This window comes from Erythrolamprus reginae, chromosome 2 (assembly GCF_031021105.1).
Source record: "Erythrolamprus reginae isolate rEryReg1 chromosome 2, rEryReg1.hap1, whole genome shotgun sequence".
Lineage (NCBI taxonomy): Eukaryota > Metazoa > Chordata > Lepidosauria > Squamata > Dipsadidae > Erythrolamprus > Erythrolamprus reginae.
This window is the reverse complement of record NC_091951.1, coordinates 241,402,640-241,420,365: the sequence shown is the minus strand read 5'-3', so window position 1 is coordinate 241,420,365 and position 17,726 is coordinate 241,402,640. Positions and strand designations below refer to the sequence as shown.

The 17,726-nt window shown below is 37.1% G+C and overlaps 1 protein-coding gene across 9 annotated transcripts in view; it reads left to right on the top strand.

Moving 5' to 3' along the window:
• NRG1 (neuregulin 1) overlaps nt 1–17,726 on the top strand; it is an 802,420-nt gene that overhangs the window by 777,052 nt on the left and 7,642 nt on the right. For 5 of the 9 annotated variants that reach the window (XM_070742353.1, XM_070742356.1, XM_070742354.1 and 2 more), the window contains 3 exons: nt 9,486–9,588; nt 13,483–13,609; nt 17,554–17,684. In XM_070742353.1, coding sequence (XP_070598454.1) covers nt 9,486–9,588; nt 13,483–13,609; nt 17,554–17,684 — 361 coding nt within the window. Of the gene's footprint in view, nt 1–2,959; nt 2,984–9,485; nt 9,589–13,482; nt 13,610–17,553; nt 17,685–17,726 lie in introns of all 9 variants that reach the window. The other 4 variants (XM_070742348.1, XM_070742355.1, XM_070742352.1 and 1 more) reach the window with 1 other exon arrangement.

Here is a 17,726-nt window from a genome sequence, read left to right as displayed (position 1 = left end):
TAAAACACCCAATGAGGATTTATTTCATAATGTAGTTTAAGATAAAATTAATACAAAAAGTAAATAGACATAGTACTGCTCTAAGTTGTAGTTACTCCTGATACAAATAACTTTTTAGAAAATTGCCAGATTGCTTCTTGTGTATTAATGCCTCTTCAACAACTCTTGCAACATCACAAAATGTAATTCTAAGTGGTTTCCAGTTTTAAGGGATATAAGTATTCCTTAAGTTATGTCTATTCATCCAATGCCTGTTCAAAGTTACCATGGTGCTGAAAAAATGGATTAATGACCCAATTTCAAAGTTCCAGCCATTGTAGCGCCCTCATAACTATGTGATGAATATTTGGGGCAGCCCACTATTATGACCAACCTCTTTTCACACCAATCCATCCTCCCTAATTGCCACGCATGGTGCCTGCTCCCTAACAATTGGCTGTGAATACCCACCATCCTGCCTTTTACTTGCAATCCATATTCAATCAATTAAGATTAGTTTTGAGGATAAGTTTCACATTATGTTGTTGGCATTCAAGCAGAGGTCCACCAGTTTTAGGCAACATAGAAATCTTCTTTGCTGCAAAAGAGACAGCAAAATTACTAAAATTAATTTTTACTTGGTTCAAGTTTATATCTACCTTTGAAATTAGAGGCAGGGGGGAAATAATGAGGGGCTCCTACGGAGGTAATTGAATAAATCACTATGCTGTGTCCTACAGCCAAATTATTTTGGATTTTAAATTGTTATAAATTGGTAACATCGTTAACTTCATGAATAGATGATGATAATTGTGCTCAACTTCAAAGCATTACAGAATGAAGCTTAGGGCTATTACAGGTATTCACCTAGGCAGAACTGCCTAAACAAATAAGCAAAAAGAAAAATTATGAAACTGCTCTTCCATACACACACACCGACTCAGTGAAAACCTAGAGTTTTAACAGCAAAATACAAGCAAAGTGCTATTTGTAGGCTGTGTCCCATGCAATAATTATTTAAATAAGCTATTATAAATTTTAATATTCAAGGCAGACATAGCAAATAAAATCATGGTAGCTATATAATACTGTAAGTGTATGAAGTAATATCTTTAGCGCTGAACTTATTAGCAAGCATGACTGTATGAGAGTTTCAAAATCAAGAGAACATGAATTTCAAATGACAATTGGAATGTTTTGCATTTATTCTGGAGTTAGAATAAACAGTGCATGTTCCTTATGCATGATTTTTGCTACCAGAATGAATAATGAACAAATGAATGAATGAAAATTATATATATTATAAAATATGAAATTATATATATACAACTTGCCATTCAGTTATTTCATACATAAGGTGTTTGAAATCAGTGAATTCATCTGAAATTCACCTGGGTTGTCTACCTTACATGTGAACTATCATGTGCAATAGTATTTATGCATGAGCATGTCACTAATTCTACTGAAACTTCTATGCAATTGTAACTAATATGTATTGTTAGTAGTATTCATGTAGGCAAGTAACACTGGCTCTTAAGTATGTGGAAAAACCTATGTATTTTATTTAACCCTTAAAATATGACTGATTGTACACTGCTGATAATATTTTAACCTATAAGAAGTGAAAACAAATATAGTATATAGCACCTATAGAAAGGAATCAACAATTGCTCCTGAGTGATAAATATAGCAGTTTATAGCTTGATACAAGAATTAAATGATAATATAACAAGCTGTGAGTAATCACTGACTGCTTTATAAAGCCAGCAGTCTAATATTACCATTTTTTAAAAAAAAAAAACAACTTAATGCATGCATTATGCACATTCCCAATATTGCAATGAAGTAGATTTTTGATCCATATTAGTCTGTCTATATTAGTATCAAACAATTTGAATGAACTAAAGATGCAACTATCAGTATAGTTTCATTGTAACATATTGTGCTGCCTGAATTAATTTCAGCAATTACAGTAGCCACAACTTAACAGGCATCACTATATGGGAGCTAGGTATTTGCAACTACACACAGTCCCTTCTTAATCATTATCTGCTGTAACACCATTGTTTTCCCACCTGTTAGAAAAAGAAGGGAAAAAATTCACTTCCAAGAGTCAATATCATTATTACCATATATAAGTATAGTTTATACAGTACATTGTTTCATGGTTTTACAAAGTTACTTGTAAATCTGCCTCTAATCAGATTGATTCTCACTTTTTTTTCCTGAGGCGTTGTAACATATAACACTTTCTGTAATTCTTCTCATTGCTTTTTTATGATCTAAGAAGCATTTGCCATAGAAATCAGTTTTAAAATTGCAGAAGCTACTATGGCGTCACATACAGAACGGTGTAGGTTTATACTTTGTCCCTACTACCATGAGCTGGGAGTAGACTAAACTTAATTCTGCCTGCAGCAGACTAAAGCAGTGTCTCTCAATCTCACCAACTTTTAAGATGTATAAACTTCAGTTCTCAAAATGCTGACTAGGGAATTTTGGGAGTTAAAAGTCCACACATCTTAGTTACTAAGATTGAAAAACAAGGAACAGTGTAGTTTTATGTATGGCAAATACCAAGATTAGTTCCCTGTTATGGATCATAGATACACTAAGGAACATGTTTTATGTGGTGATATTTTGGACCTGAAATGTGACACAGATGATATAGTAAACCCAGATACTTCAGTAATATCATTAAGGGTTAAAATACAGTGGTGAAGTCATCATGTTATTTAAATTATATACAGATACCATAGTGTGGTTTGGTTTAGAGCCAGTGTTTTTCTAAAAAGAGGCTGCCAAAGCTTACATGAGGTCTGTACCATTAACCTTATGGCATTTGTCCTGTGTCAGTGTGCAAATACCTAATAGGTATAATATCCATGTGCAATTTGTTTTTTTTAGTAAGGTGCATTGCTCTTTTCTGAAACTATTTTCTCTTCTCTTTCTTTTTTATGTCAACTTTCTGCATTGGCAGAACATCTTGGGATTGAATTTATGGGTATGGACCAATCATTCCTTTTAGCTTGCTGAAAGATTGAAAACTTTTTTTTTCATTTCCTCACCTTCAATTCCTAACTAACTTCCTTGTGCTTCAAAAGGGATCATACAGCTATAACAGCCTTTGCCAGCTCCCTATTTACACTTAACTCAGCTATCATAACCATATGCCTGTATGTGTTTGTCTGTTTGTATATTTGTGAGAGAGACAAAAACAGAGTGAGATGCACACACACACACACCACTGTGGAATGGGCTTGAGACAGGAAATTGCCTTTTCTGATGGATAACTTGGCATCCTTTCAAAATTTGCAACAATATATTACTGCTGCTATCTCTGAAAGTACCTGTGCAACTTTCACATATGAAATTAACTGCTGGTAAAACATTCAGCAAACAAGGAGAAGTCTCCTTTTTGAAAGTTAACTTGAAGTCATTCTATATAACCATTATTTGCATATTTCCCTAAAACAACTGACTGAAAATACTCGCTGGATTTGCACCATGCAAAGGAGAAAGGTTATACAGTGATACCTTGTCTTACAAACTTAATTGGTTCCGGGACGAGGTTCTTAAAGTGAAAAGTTTGTAAGGCGAAACAATGTTTCCCATAGGAATCAATGGAAAAGCGATTAATGTGTGCAAGCCCAAAAGTCACCCCTTTTGCCAGCCAAAGTGCCCGTTTTTGCGCTGCTGGGATTCCCCCAAGGCTCCCCTCGCCGGGAAACCCCACCTCCAGACTTCTATGTTTTTGCGATGCTACAGGGGAATCCCGGCAGGGGAATCCCAGCATCGCAAAAATGAGCGCTTCACTGGCAACGGAAGTCCGGAGGTGAGGTTTCCCAGTGAAGGGAGTACCAGTGAAATCGCAGCATCGCAAAAACACCAAAGTCCTCGAAACCCCACCTCTGGACCCCTGTGTTTTTGCGATGCTGCGATTTCACTGAGGCTCCCCTCGCTGGGAAACCCCACCTCCGGACTTCCATTGCCAGCCAAGCGCTTGTTTTTGTGATGCTGGGATTCCCCTGCAGCATCACAAAAACACAGAAGTCCGGAGGTGGGGTTTCCCAGCGAGGGGAGTCTCAGTGAAATCAGTGCAAAAATGGGCGTTTCGCTGGCAACGGAAGTCCGGAGGCAGGGCATCCCAGCAGTGGCAGTGGGTTTGTAAGGTGAAAATAGTTTGTAAGAAGAGGCAAAAAAATCTTAAACCCCGGGTTTGTATCTCGAAAAGTTTGTATGACGAGGCGTTTGTAAGACGAGGTATCACTGTATAGGTATTATTGATTTCCTTTTGGTTAGTAATTTTTCAAAGTGATTCACTTAACAACTCTAGCAAGGAAGGTGGTAAAATGGGGCAAAACTTACTTTAACAAATGACTTGCTTGGCAATGCAAATGCTGGGTTAATTGTGGTCTTAAGGACCACCTATACAATAGGCAGAATAGAAAAGAGGTTGAAATACAGAGAAAGTAGAACACTATAAAATGTGAACAGAAGTGGGGACTGAAGCTGTAATTTGATGAGAAATGACTTCACATTTACAGACTGAAGCTGTAAATGTGACGAGAAATGGGGACTGAAGCTGTAATTAATTATTTCAGAGCTACAGCCCTTTCCTTGTTATTTAGACCAAAAATATATTTTGAGGTTAAAGAGGTGATCTTACCACCTGACCAGCTTTGACTTGTTGCCTTCATCTTCCAATTTTTATTTACTTGAATGCTGCCTCAATCTCTAAATTACACCTTACTTAGGACTTAAATTTTAACATCTAAACTGTTTTGGCTAGAAATGATTTTAAAGTTGTGGTGGGTACTGACTTCTTGTACAGTATTTCTAAACATAGGTTTACATGCCCCTTGTGGTGTTTCAGATGTGGAAGCATGAGTGAGTGGACATCCATTGCCAAAATAGTGGTGTTCTTCCTTTTATATTTAGTTCAGCTCTGGATGCTTTTGTTTCGCTGTTGTTTAGGACTTCTTCACTATGATGCCCAGCCAGTCCAGGATAATATATATAGTGATGTCACATTGCATGCCTGGCAACATTATATTAAACCTTTGTATGATCTCATTCATAAAAGAAGGAAGGGAAAATGTAGCCTATAGCTAACACAACCATACTGACATTTTTTTTCATCATTATTTCAAAATTATTCTACATTACCAACCTCATTATTTGGCAGGACTTTCCCCCAATGTCATATGATTGGCTATAAATCTCATGGTGCAGGTGTAGTGGTAGGATTCAAATAATTCAACAACTAGTTCACCCAGGATCAGTTTGGCTGTCGTGGGAGTCATGGCTCATCCCCATCCTCCAGCTCCACTGCACATGCAGGACAAGCCTCTTGCATTGGCCAACCTGACCCTGGGCAAACCGCTTGTTAAATTACCACCAGCATGGAGAAGAAAGAGGTAAAGTGTCCTCCATCGTCCCTTATGCCAGCCGTTCCATTGCCCATTTCTCCATTGCAGCACAAGCAGAGCCGAAGACCACTTTGATAGCGAGGTGGGTGGGAGTAATTTAACAACTGGTTCACCCGAACTAGTACGGACCAGCTGAATCCCACCACTGGTCCAGAGCTATATTAAAATATATAGCCATACCCGCATCATGCTGCATGTGGCATACAATAGAAGCCAAGTAGATTGAGAAAAGAGAGTGTTGGTTTAGTAATGTGAATACATTCCCCGTATCCCCCTAGTACAGTGATGGCAAGCCTTTTTTTCCTCGTGTGCTAAAAGAGCATGCTCTTGTGCATGTGTGAGTGCCCACACCCATAATTCAATGCTTGGGGAGGGCGAAAACACCTTCCCCCACCCCCCAGAGGCCCTCTGGAGGCCAGAAACAGACTCTTTCCAAACTTTTGGTGGGCCCAGTAGATTCCTGTTTTGCCCTCCAAAGGCTCCTGTTTTGCCCTCCAAAGGCTCCTGTTTTGCCCTCCAAAGGCTTCCCTGTAGCTGGGGCAGGGTAAAAACTCCCTCCCCCATCCTCCTGGAGGCTTTCTGGAAGCCAAAAATACTCTCCCAGAGCCTCTTTGCTAGCCAAAAATCAGTTGGCTGGCACACACATGCACTTTGGAGCTGAGCTAGGGCAACAGCTCGCGTGCCAGCAGATATGGTTCCGCAGGCCTTGTGGCACCCGTGCCATAGGTTCGCCATCACTGCCCTAGTATCTGCATAAATACAGTCATTGGGAAGGAGAAATAAAGTCTGCAAAATAGGATGCACTTGACAAGAGATTTTGCAGAAAATGCATATTATTAAAGTTCCAAACAAGAACACATAAGAGAGGAAGAGCAGGACTATTAGCAATGAGGAGACTGAAAAAAAATGAGAACATTGAATAAGGCTCACTCTGCTTTTACATTGCACTAAACATCCATAAAAATGTCACTAAAAAGGCACAATGCATCATATCCATCGTGTTATAATGCTGGGGGGAAAACATTAATTATGGTTAATATAAAATTCACAAACTTGCACAACCATCCTGGGCAGGAGGGAAGCAGTCACGCAATTTTAACCAATTAATGACTGACGCTACAAAGAGTATTAATCCTTTAAGAACTGCACTATTCCTTAGGTACTGGATTGTGTCTAGCATGGTTTTTGCTATCTCTGATTATATAATAACAAGACACCACTGTTTGGCTAATCAATCAGTGCTTTTGGGAGAGCAGAGATTAGGAGTTATGCTGTATGAAAAATCCCTTTAAATTCTGCTTCATCTTACTTTCAAGCATTTTTCTTATTCTTTCTTCCAGCTATCAAGCATGCTGTGCCAGGCCTATAGTTGACTTTTCAACTTCTAACCTTATATTTCCCTTCAGCTTCCTCCTCTTCCTTCATCTGTTCCCTTCCTCCTTTTTCTCCTCTCCTTCTTCCCATATTTGTGTTTGTTCAATACTTCTAGATTTTTGTTTGTACTGAATAATCATTTGAGCATTCTAATTTTATTTTCTCACAAAACTGATTCTTCCTTCCATATGTTCATAATCAGTATTGATGATTTCTGTATAAATATGTTGTGAAACTTGTTAATCAATGTTTGTATTGGGGTTGGCTTGTAGGAAGCAATAATATGCATTGATTCATAGGTATGAAGGTTTGAAAGATAGTTTTAAATTTTAGTTTTAATTTATTTGGAATTATTGTTATTTATTGTCTCATATTCTTGGTAAGAGCTATTGGTTATCCTCTCAAATGCCTTACATTCAATGGAATTTACACGAAGGAAACAGATTTTTAGGGACATAGTATATTTCCTCAAATATATCCTTAAATATTTTGAGGAAATATACTATGTCCCTAAAAATCTATTTCCTTTGTGTAAATTCCATTGAATGTAAGGCATTTGAGAGGATAACCAATAGCTCTTAACAAGAATATGAAAGAGATAATAAATAACCTTTGCTTTCTCTAATGTATATATTTATATACAAATTCATAGTCCATGGTAAGTTTAGTGTCTGGGTAGTCTATTCCTTATACCTAAGAGCAAAATGATAAAAACCACAATAGATTTTTTTTTTCAGATATTCTTACATCCCAGTGCTATTGTCATTAAAACTAGTATTAGATATTGAAATACAAAAGAAAAGTATTTCCAATTGTATTAATGTCCTTTAAAAAGTGTCTTTGAACCTCAGGAGATTTAGCCTCTAAATGTTCTTCAGGGGATAATTGATTCCACAAAGGGGAGCTAAACATGATAGGCCATTGATTGCAATTAAATATATTATACTTTAATCTGTTATGAGGGGAAAACCAAAAACTGTTAACATACTCACATTCCTTTATTCTGAATCTTGACTCAGAGGGAAACCTTACCTAGATCACTAGGATTCACTCTCAACTGGAGGGGTATAGATCCTTTTGCCATATGAAAGTAGTGTGCTGAAAATAGCATTTGAAAATTATGCAATAAGCATTTGATCAAATCTTATCTCCCATTTTTTTTAAAATCCAGACAGCTTGGGTTTTTTTCTTCCAAAACGGTTACATATCAATAAACAGCCCTGCATATCAACAGACACAGCCAGTTATTGGATCTTGGCCAATATGACATAGTCAAACTATATATTGGGTCAGTGTCTAAGAAAATATTTGGATCCTTAGAGCAACAGTGACCACAGAAGTCAGGAATTTGGGACTTGACAGTGCTTATTGCCAAACATCAATCTGAAACAACAGGCTAGGGCAAAGCAGGCTCTAACAGATGTCTTATCTGCAAATATACAAAGATCACCAGACCAGGAAATTGCTAAATACAAGCTATCACAAAGCAGAAAAGTAACAGATTTTGAAATCCTGTTCTATTGATGACAAAGTCATTTCCAAGAGTACTGATTTTTCCAACCCCCCTTTTTAATTCTGAATAGTCATCTTCCTAAAAACATGTCCATTATGAATGGAAATTCTTGTTGGTTGCTTGCCTTACATGATGGTTGCTTTGAGCTAGCAACTATATAATTGCACAATTTTAGATTAAAAGCTAAATATAATTTACCAACCAAATAAAATAAAGAAAAAAAAAGAAAAATACAAAGTACTGGCTCATTCTGGTATTTAATCCTGTGCACCATTGATATCAATGTCCTAAATGTATCATTTCCTCTGTTTAGCAAATAAACTATGTTTTGTAAAGTGGAATGTGATTATCTTTCCAGGGAAAACATTATTTTACCCTAAGAATTAGTTCATATTGATTGTAGTACCTTCCACTGAGATCTCTGCAGTAGAACAGATTTTTTCCCCTCCATATATCATCATCTTTTCTTTACTTGTCAATCAAACCTATAATGCCTATGGTACAATGCATATTGCCTATTGGAGGGATGGATAAACTTAAATATTACTGTCAATTTCTGATGTATTATGCAATTCTCTCATCTGACATAGTAAAATTCAAAGTAGAATGTAATACTCATGTAAAAATTGGTATAGACCTGGGGTGTCAAACTGGTGACCCACAGGCCAGATGTATCAAACACAGGCCATGCCCATCCCAGCTCCATGAAGGAAAAACATTGTGATATGCAACATGATGCCGCAAGTTTGACACTCACGGTGTAGACCAAAATAATATTGAAAAACCATTGGATATTTTAAATTAACACAAGAGACTGTGAAGAGAAAATGGGAAGGAGGGAGGTCCAATTTTTATCCCAGCTATCTTTGCAAGAATACCCTACTTTTAAACAAAAAGTCTTGTTTTATCAGTGCGTTGTTTTTATTTCATTAGACACCTTCATAAATTTTAAACTGTTAAACAAAACTTTGAATTGTGATTTAAACTTTAAATTTAAATTTAAATTGTCTTTATTTCAAGTTTTCTCACATCAATGATAACTGAATATAGTTTCTAATTTCTGGGCATAAAGTTTGACATACTTTCACTGTAGCTATAAGCTGAAAGACTATGAGCTATATTTAGTGGTCTCTTGTTTTTTCATCCAGTGTACATGTTATAACCATCTATATTTTCTCATTTTCTAGAAGCTGAGGAACTCTACCAGAAAAGAGTGTTGACCATAACTGGCATCTGCATTGCTCTCCTTGTTGTTGGCATCATGTGTGTTGTGGCATACTGCAAAACCAAGTAAATATCTCTTTTCTTTTTTTCTATAACTTTGTAATCAGGACCTCACAAAACAAAACAAACTATATATATAGTTTGTGTATCAAGATGCAAATATATATATTTGCATCTTGATACACAAAACAAATACATATTTGCAAATATATATATGCATTTTGATGCACAATTAGATGGCTTCATAAACTTAAAAAATTATCTGTAAGTTTGTAAGCATAGCTGGAATGTAGTATGCAAGAGCTTTTCATAGGAGGAGATCCCTTAGAATCTAATCTAATTGAGATCAATGCAAAAACATTCCATTTGCTTTAAAAGGCTTCCACCTTTAAACTTGTTGTATCACATGATATTTACACACAATGACTGAGCTGGGCTTAAATCCAATACTGTCTTTATCTTTAGCAGTGTGTGAGATGTGGTGAATCACACTAATAATGAATGTCAAAAGGTGCCTGATAAATGAAACTTGGAACCTCCAAATCTCTGCCCCTTCCAATCAATTGGCAACAATTGATGTTGTTGATATTATGGTTTATTATGTAAATATAATATTTACTTTTTACAACTTTTAGGAAATGTTTTAAAGCTTTCCTTTTGATTATGTTTATCTTTCTAAATTAAAGCATGGCATCTTTCTTTAGAGAAAAATGTTTCAGACTCACAGCTGTCTATTGTTAAGTATATTGGTGATACATTTTTATAAGCAAAAATATTTACTTTTATGGCATTTTTTAAAAAAACCATACCCAACCTTCAACAACCTTCCCATTGTTTCATCTATCCATCTTCTGAATAGAGAGAAGTCAAAACTTTAATTAAACTTGATAATACTTCCAAAGTGTTCTATAAAAGTTTTCCTTCCCCTGTGGATATTACTTGCAACAATTATGGACTCTGGGAAAGAATTATTCAAGATGATAACTTAACCACAATTAATTGAATGAATTATAGGTGTGGAAATATTGAGCCTGTTTATCTTTCATCGGAATTTTCCTTTTAGAGTCCCTTGAGTGCTTTAATGAAATGCAGAGAGGTGTTATGGATGTGCAGGAGCCAAAGCAATATTTTAAAATCATTTCAGAAGTTGGCATAACAAATAACAACTGTTGCGAAAACAATAACACACATTTTTCAACCATGATACCTTTTCACTTATAGAAAGTGCACATGGTTAGCTTAGACATAATAGGAAGTTGTAAGAATGAGATAACCTGAACTTTGACCCTTTAGTCCCTGACCTTTTGTCTTTTTAGCTCCAATGAGGAACCATCACATCCAATTTTAAAGAAATCTTCATATTCAAACCATGGAACCATAGTGTATTTAAGTCAGAGGTCTTCAAACTTGGCATGCTGGCTGCAGAATTCTGGGAGTTGAAGTCCACAAGTCTTAAAGTTGCCAAGTTTGAAGACCCTTGAATTAAATCATGGTTATATTACACAGAGTCATCCTACAGGTAGTTCTCGACTTATTACTACAATAGAGCCCCAAACTTCTGTTGCTAAGTGAGAGATTTGTTAAGTGTGCTTAGGACCTTTCTTGCCCCAGTTGTTTAGTGCACCACTGCAGTTTTTATGTTAGTAACACAGTTGTTAAGTAAATTTGGATTCTCCATTGACATTACTTGTCGGAAGGTTGCAAAATGGGAACACATGATCCCTGAGACACTGCAATTGTCATAAATATGAATCGGTTGCCAAACATCTGAATTTTGATCATGTGATCATGTGGATGCTGCAGTGGTCATAACTATGAAAAATGGTCATAAGTCATTTTTTCTGTCCCATTGTAACTTTGAATGGTCACTAAACAAACTGTTGTTAGTCAAGGACTACCTGTTTAAGATTTGAAGCTCCTATTTATTTTTCAGTGTCCCACTTCCCCCACTCCCACTGATGTTACCTTAGCCAAAATAACCGTTATTAAATAATACTAAGTCAAAAAATGCTGCTGACCAATGTTCCCTCTAAGGTGCGCAGCTGCGTGACCGCGCGCCCCAAAACTACCCCCCGCGCAGCCTTTTCCAAGGCCGCGCAACATTGGAGTTGAGGGCGGGGAACAACAAAAATGCGGAGTCCGATGAAGGGGTTTTTTTAAATTTTGAATGTTGGGCACGCGTGCGCACGCACTCCCCTTCCCCTGCCAGCCCACAGGGGGGGCGGGGAAGCCACAACTGAGAGGCTCAGCACAGGCCCATCCGCAGCAGGCGGGGGCAGCTCCCTTTCCTTCTCCCACCGCCTATGTCTACCCCCGGCGGCCTCTTGATTTAAAACATATGGTTAAAAGCACCCAAATAATATTTATTTATTTATATTTATATATTTATATTTATATTTATATTTATATTTATATTTATATTTATATTTATATTTATATTTATATTTATATTTATTTATTATTCTATGCCGCCCAGTCCCGAAGGGACTGCCGCTCAGAGACTATACTTTTCCGCCCACACAAAAAAAAAAATAGAGGGAACATTGCTGCTGACCCATGATTTGAGAAAACCAAAATCATGCTAGTTCAATTTCTCTGTTTGAGAGTTTAAAGCAGAAATAAGGCGCCCGATCACTGGATTATTCCCCCCTTATATCAGCGATGGGTTGCTCCCGGTTTGGCCCGGTTCTAAGAACCCCGGTAGCATTGGCGGCAGGAGGTTCTGTCCACCCACCCACAAGTGCACACTAGTAGTAAAAGGTTTTAGAACCCACTACTGCCTCATATACACATCCTTTCTCCTTAATGATGTCAGGGCAGGACGTTGGGAATAGGTAACGCTGTCTTTTCTTTCTTCAAAATCTTGTCCCTGAAGGGAGGGATAACTTCTATCTTTAGTTTTCTACAAAAGAGATTTGTTATTTTCCTTTCTACGGAGAGGGGCGGCATACAAATCCAATAAATAAATAAATAAATGTAGAGATAACGGATGCAACTTCATTTGGGACGGTCGGGAGGCCTTATTTCTCATCTTGGGCAGGTCAGAGAGAAGGGGTTTTCTCCTCCCCCTCTGCTGAAGTAAAAATCAATATATGGAGTAGATGCTGTTGTGCGTTTGGATGAACATCAAGCACATAACTTCAGCCTAGTTGAATGTGCAGCTAATGTAACATTCTCTCATCCAAGGGGCAGAAAAGGTCAGTGAGTGATTCAGCATTTTTAATAAATGAATTAGTTGAAAATGTCCAGCCAGTAATTGACTGACTCTTTCAGAATCAAGGTCATTTCTTGAATCCTTGCAGTATAGAATCATTTTATTTCCGATATTTTTTATTTTAGAAGAACTTACTTCCCCCCCCCCTGTACCTTTACTGACAAAAGTAAACTGCCTCACAAATAAGCTATAGAAAAACCAACACACATCCCACAGCTGTACATTATTGGTTGCTGGCAAATTAGCTGTGGAGTTCAAAATAAGGTCTTCCAAAGGGTCCCTGTTCCGGATATATTACAAAGACCTAGCCACAGGGAATAAGGTTTCCAGTGTGCTGTTTTTGCCAGAAAATGCAGGAAAGGGCAAAAAACGCTACTTTCCTCGGAAATTCTACTCCTCTGGATCTAATAACCTGCCTTTTGCTTCATGTATTATAAACCACTGGAGTACAATATGCTTTCTGTAGCATCTTCATACGATACCATGATGTAATTAGCCACTGGATAAGATTGGTATAGTTTCAGGATGCCAGATACTATATCAGAAACATTATTTGTGAAAAAAATCTTATCATAACTTTGGCAAAGTTTAATGCTGTGTGTCCATCAGCTCCTGGTATTTCTGCCCCTTCAAATAATAAAATTCAGTTCCGTAATGGGAATGGGCTATGGTCAATAAGGCTTATAGAACTATTTTACTCAGTCGACTATTTGAATACTAAAAGTACTTCCATATTTCAAATTCAGGAAGCAGCGGAAAAAGTTACATGACCGTCTCAGGCAAGGCCTTCGATCAGAACGCAATCACAGGGTCAACATGGCAAATGGGCCTCACCATCCTCACCCACCACCAGAGAATGTCCAGCTGGTGAATGTAAGTTTTGCACAAGCTTTGTTGATAATCTCTTCTTCATCAGTATTTATTTGAGTGACATTTAATCCTTTTAACAATTTATTTAAAATCGGTACCATTTTCCTAAGATGTTATTGTTCACTAGTTGTAAGGCAGAAGAAACCAGGAAGCAAGGCAGTCCAAATGAATACAGGTTTATTGCTTGGTAACACTTTCTGCAAGAATCAGAACTACTAACAATCAAAGCAAATAGGTGGTAGATAAGAATCAATGAATTCAAGGTGGGCTGGACTAAGATCTCTTGTGAGTGTAAAGGAATTCAAGACTGATGATGCGCTTGACCCCTCCTTTCAAGCTCAGCCTAGTCATCTCTTTTATTTAGTTTGTCAAAACAATGACAGTAGCTGATTTAACTGAAAACAGTTGTGAAATTATATTTAGATGCCGGTGGGGTTGTTTGTTGTGGGGAAAATAGATTAAGTTTGTTTATCACCTTGAATTATATGTAAAAAAACACTGGATAAAAATCTAATAATAATAATAAATTATCCACAAAAGAAACCATTTTAATTTACTATTACATTAAAAAATACTACTGATAAACAGAAATATATTAAAAACTAATACTGGGACTATAAAAATACTTTATGAATAAAGTATTAAAGAGCTCACTTAGTAAATGCTATATGAACATGCACGTATATACCATACCTATATTTGTCTGTATATATGTATACAGTATTCACATATGTGTTTATACAGACAAATCTGTTGGTGTCACTAAATTGAGGTATAAATTGATTTTCACATTGTGCTTGTGGGATACCAAAGATTAAAGGAGCAATTTTCTGTATAAAGCATTCGTGGCCACAAAAATGTTGTAACTATTGTAGCAATGCTAGTTCCAACCCATAAGTAAAAACCAGATGAAATTGTCTTCAGAACCTTCTTGTAGCAGGATAGCGTGCCTTGCTTTAGAAAGCATATCAAAGGAAAATGTGGGCTAGGATAAATGTGCTAGAGAAATCATCTGAAATTAGAGTGGTTTTTAAGCAAAAAAAGGAGAAAGGTTTTGTGGTGCTTCATAGATTTCACTCACCTGAGAGATCTAATGATACAGTTCTCTAAAGTTTGGCTATGATAAATTGGACCATTCTTTTAAAAAAGTGTAGAAAGCTGAAATTGTAGCTGAAATCTGTTATTTAAGGTTTTTCTTTTGGTTGGTAATTAATGTTTCTCTAAAATAGTTTAGTTGTTCTTTTTATTCTGGTATGTACATGTACATACATGTACATTTATCTTGCCAGTTATCTATCTGATAAATATAAATTTAAAACTATAAGGAACACTATGAATTCTGTTTGGACCATGGGTGTACAGTCTTCTGTTTATTTGTTTTGGATCTAAAATAATGTTTGTATGTGCCACATCTGAGCTTTTTCTCACAAAATTGAACCCATAAAACGGTCAGAAGAATCCCGGTGAATGTGTGAACTCTTTTCTCCTGGTTGAGAAAATTCAATATGAAAAACAGATAATTCAGATCTTTTGTTTGTTTTAACTTAAAGAACTTGGTTCTCTTGCATTCATTTCAGGAGAGCTCATGATTTCATTTTGCTTTTCCAAATGCATTCAGGACCCACAACCCAAATTGATTTCAAGAAAAAACAAAATCCATCACTATGAAGGAGTATTTGAGGGTCGCTCACAACATATGTATGACGGTTTAGATAGCTCTATCTTCCTCAGCAAAGTAGGAAGAAATTTATTTATTTATTAGATTTGTATGCCGCCCCACTCCGTAGACTTGGGGCAGCTCACAACAATAATAAAACAAATCTAATATTTAAAGTAACTAAAAAACCCTTATTAAAAAAGCAAAACATACACACAAACATACCATGCATAAATTGTATAGGCCTGGGGGAGGGGGATATCTCAATTCCCCCATGCCTGACACCAGAGGTGGGTTTTAAGGAGCTTACGAAAGGCAAGGAGGGTGGGGGCAATTCTGATCTCTGGGGGGAGCTGGTTCCAGAGAGTCAGGGGCCGCCACAGAGAAGGCTATTATTATTATTATTATTATTATTTATTAGATTTGTATGCCGCCCCTCTTTGTAGACTCTTTCCCTGGGTCCTGCCGAATGACATTGTTTAGTCGACGGGACCCGGAGAAGGCCAACTCTGTGGGACTTAACTGGTCACTGGAATTTGTTCAGCAGAAGGCGGTCCGGGAGATATTCTGGTCCGATGCCATGAATGGCTTTATAGGTCATAACCAACACTTTGAATTGTGACCGGAAACTGATCGGCAACCAATGCAGACTGCGGAGTGTTGGTGTAACATGGGCATACCTGGGGAAGCCCATGATTGCTCTTGCAGCTGCATTCTGCACGACCTGAAGTTTCTGAACACTTTTCAAAGGTAGACCCATGTAGAGAGCGTTACAGTAGTCGAGGTGATGAGGGCATGAGTGACTGTGAGCAGTGACTCCCGGTACAAATAGGTGCACCAAGCGAACCTGGGCAAACGCCCCCCTCGCCACAGCTGAAAGATGTTTCTCTAATGTGAGCTGTGGAAATTCCTGTGCCTTTAGGTTAAGTTGCACTACCCCAGATTGAATGCGATTAATGTCTATTGACTAGGACAAAATCAATAAGGACATCTTCTCAGAAACTTCTGTCTCAGAAGAAACACTTGAACAACACAATATAACTCCAAGTAAATCAAACTTCTTTGAAATCAAACTGCCCACTTAGGGAGCTACACTGATTGACAATCAATTTCACATGCTGTTGTGCACATTCAGCTTTGTACAGAACAAAGTATTCAATGAGAATATTTCATTCATTCAGATCTAGGATGTGTTATTTGAGTGTTCCCTTTATTTTTTTGAGCAGTATATATTTTTGTATAATTAAAAAGTTCAGACATTTCCCAGAGTATATCATTCTCTGAAAGAACCAGTTTGTAGACAAACTAGGCCTATTAGTTAGCTACTTCAAAATCAAACCTTCCCTACTCCCAGTAGTTTTTATTATACAGGTAGTCCTCGAATTGAGACCATCTGGCTTCCCCATTGACCTCGCTAATTAGGAGGTCTTAAAAGGCAAAAAATGAGACCCTGGGGCACTAATCAACATAAATATGAATCAGTTGCCAAGCGTCTGAATTTTGATCACACTACCATGAGGAAGTTGCCAGAAGTGGAAAACCAGTCGTGTCACTATTTCCAGTGCCATTGTAACAGTCACTAAACAAACTGTTGTAAGTCAAGGACTGCTGGTACCAGTAGTCCACTATTTCTCTTCATTATTTCAGAGACATCAGATGACAGCCAAATTAAATACTTTGAAAGGCTAATTCATAAAATTGCACGAAAAATAGTCTATTCCTAATCCATTTCACAGAAAACATGTCCTCATGATTAAAATTCAGGGACCAAACACATAATGAACAATTAAGACTGCAAAAATACAGTGAGGAAAAACAAGAAAAAAGAGAAATCTACCACTCATACTGCTTGGCAATAGTCCTGTTCTTACCTGTGAACTCCACTAAAATAGATTTGTTTTGGTGACCGAATTCTGCAGATAATAAACCACCGTTTCCACTGAATCACTACTTTAATTTGAATTAATTCAAGGAAAGTGTCTTCTTATGAGAATGAAGTATTGACTGCTAATTTGAGAAATACTATAACTTCAATTTTTGAAATGTTTTCATATGTATATATAAAGCAAGGGTGTCCAACCATGGCTTGTGTGTGTTTTTTCTGGTAAGACTGGTCTATCTGGGCAAGAAGTCCTCCCCTAGCCATGCTGGCTGGGGAATTCTGGGAACTGAAGTCCATAAGTTTTAAAGGTACCACAGTTGGACATCTCTGGTACAAGACAGGAGTACAGAATTGATCTGTAGTTTTTAACTGTTTTATAAATAAAAGTTGTGTCTCTGTTTTGTTTAGCAATATGTATCTAAAAACATAATATCCAGTGAACATGCTGTTGAGAGAGAAACTGAGGCATCTTTTTCTACAAGTCACTATACCTCAACTACACATCATTCTACAACTGTCACCCAGACTCCCAGCCACAGGTAGGAGGCTCAGATAAAGCCAATGTATTTCTTAACTGAAAC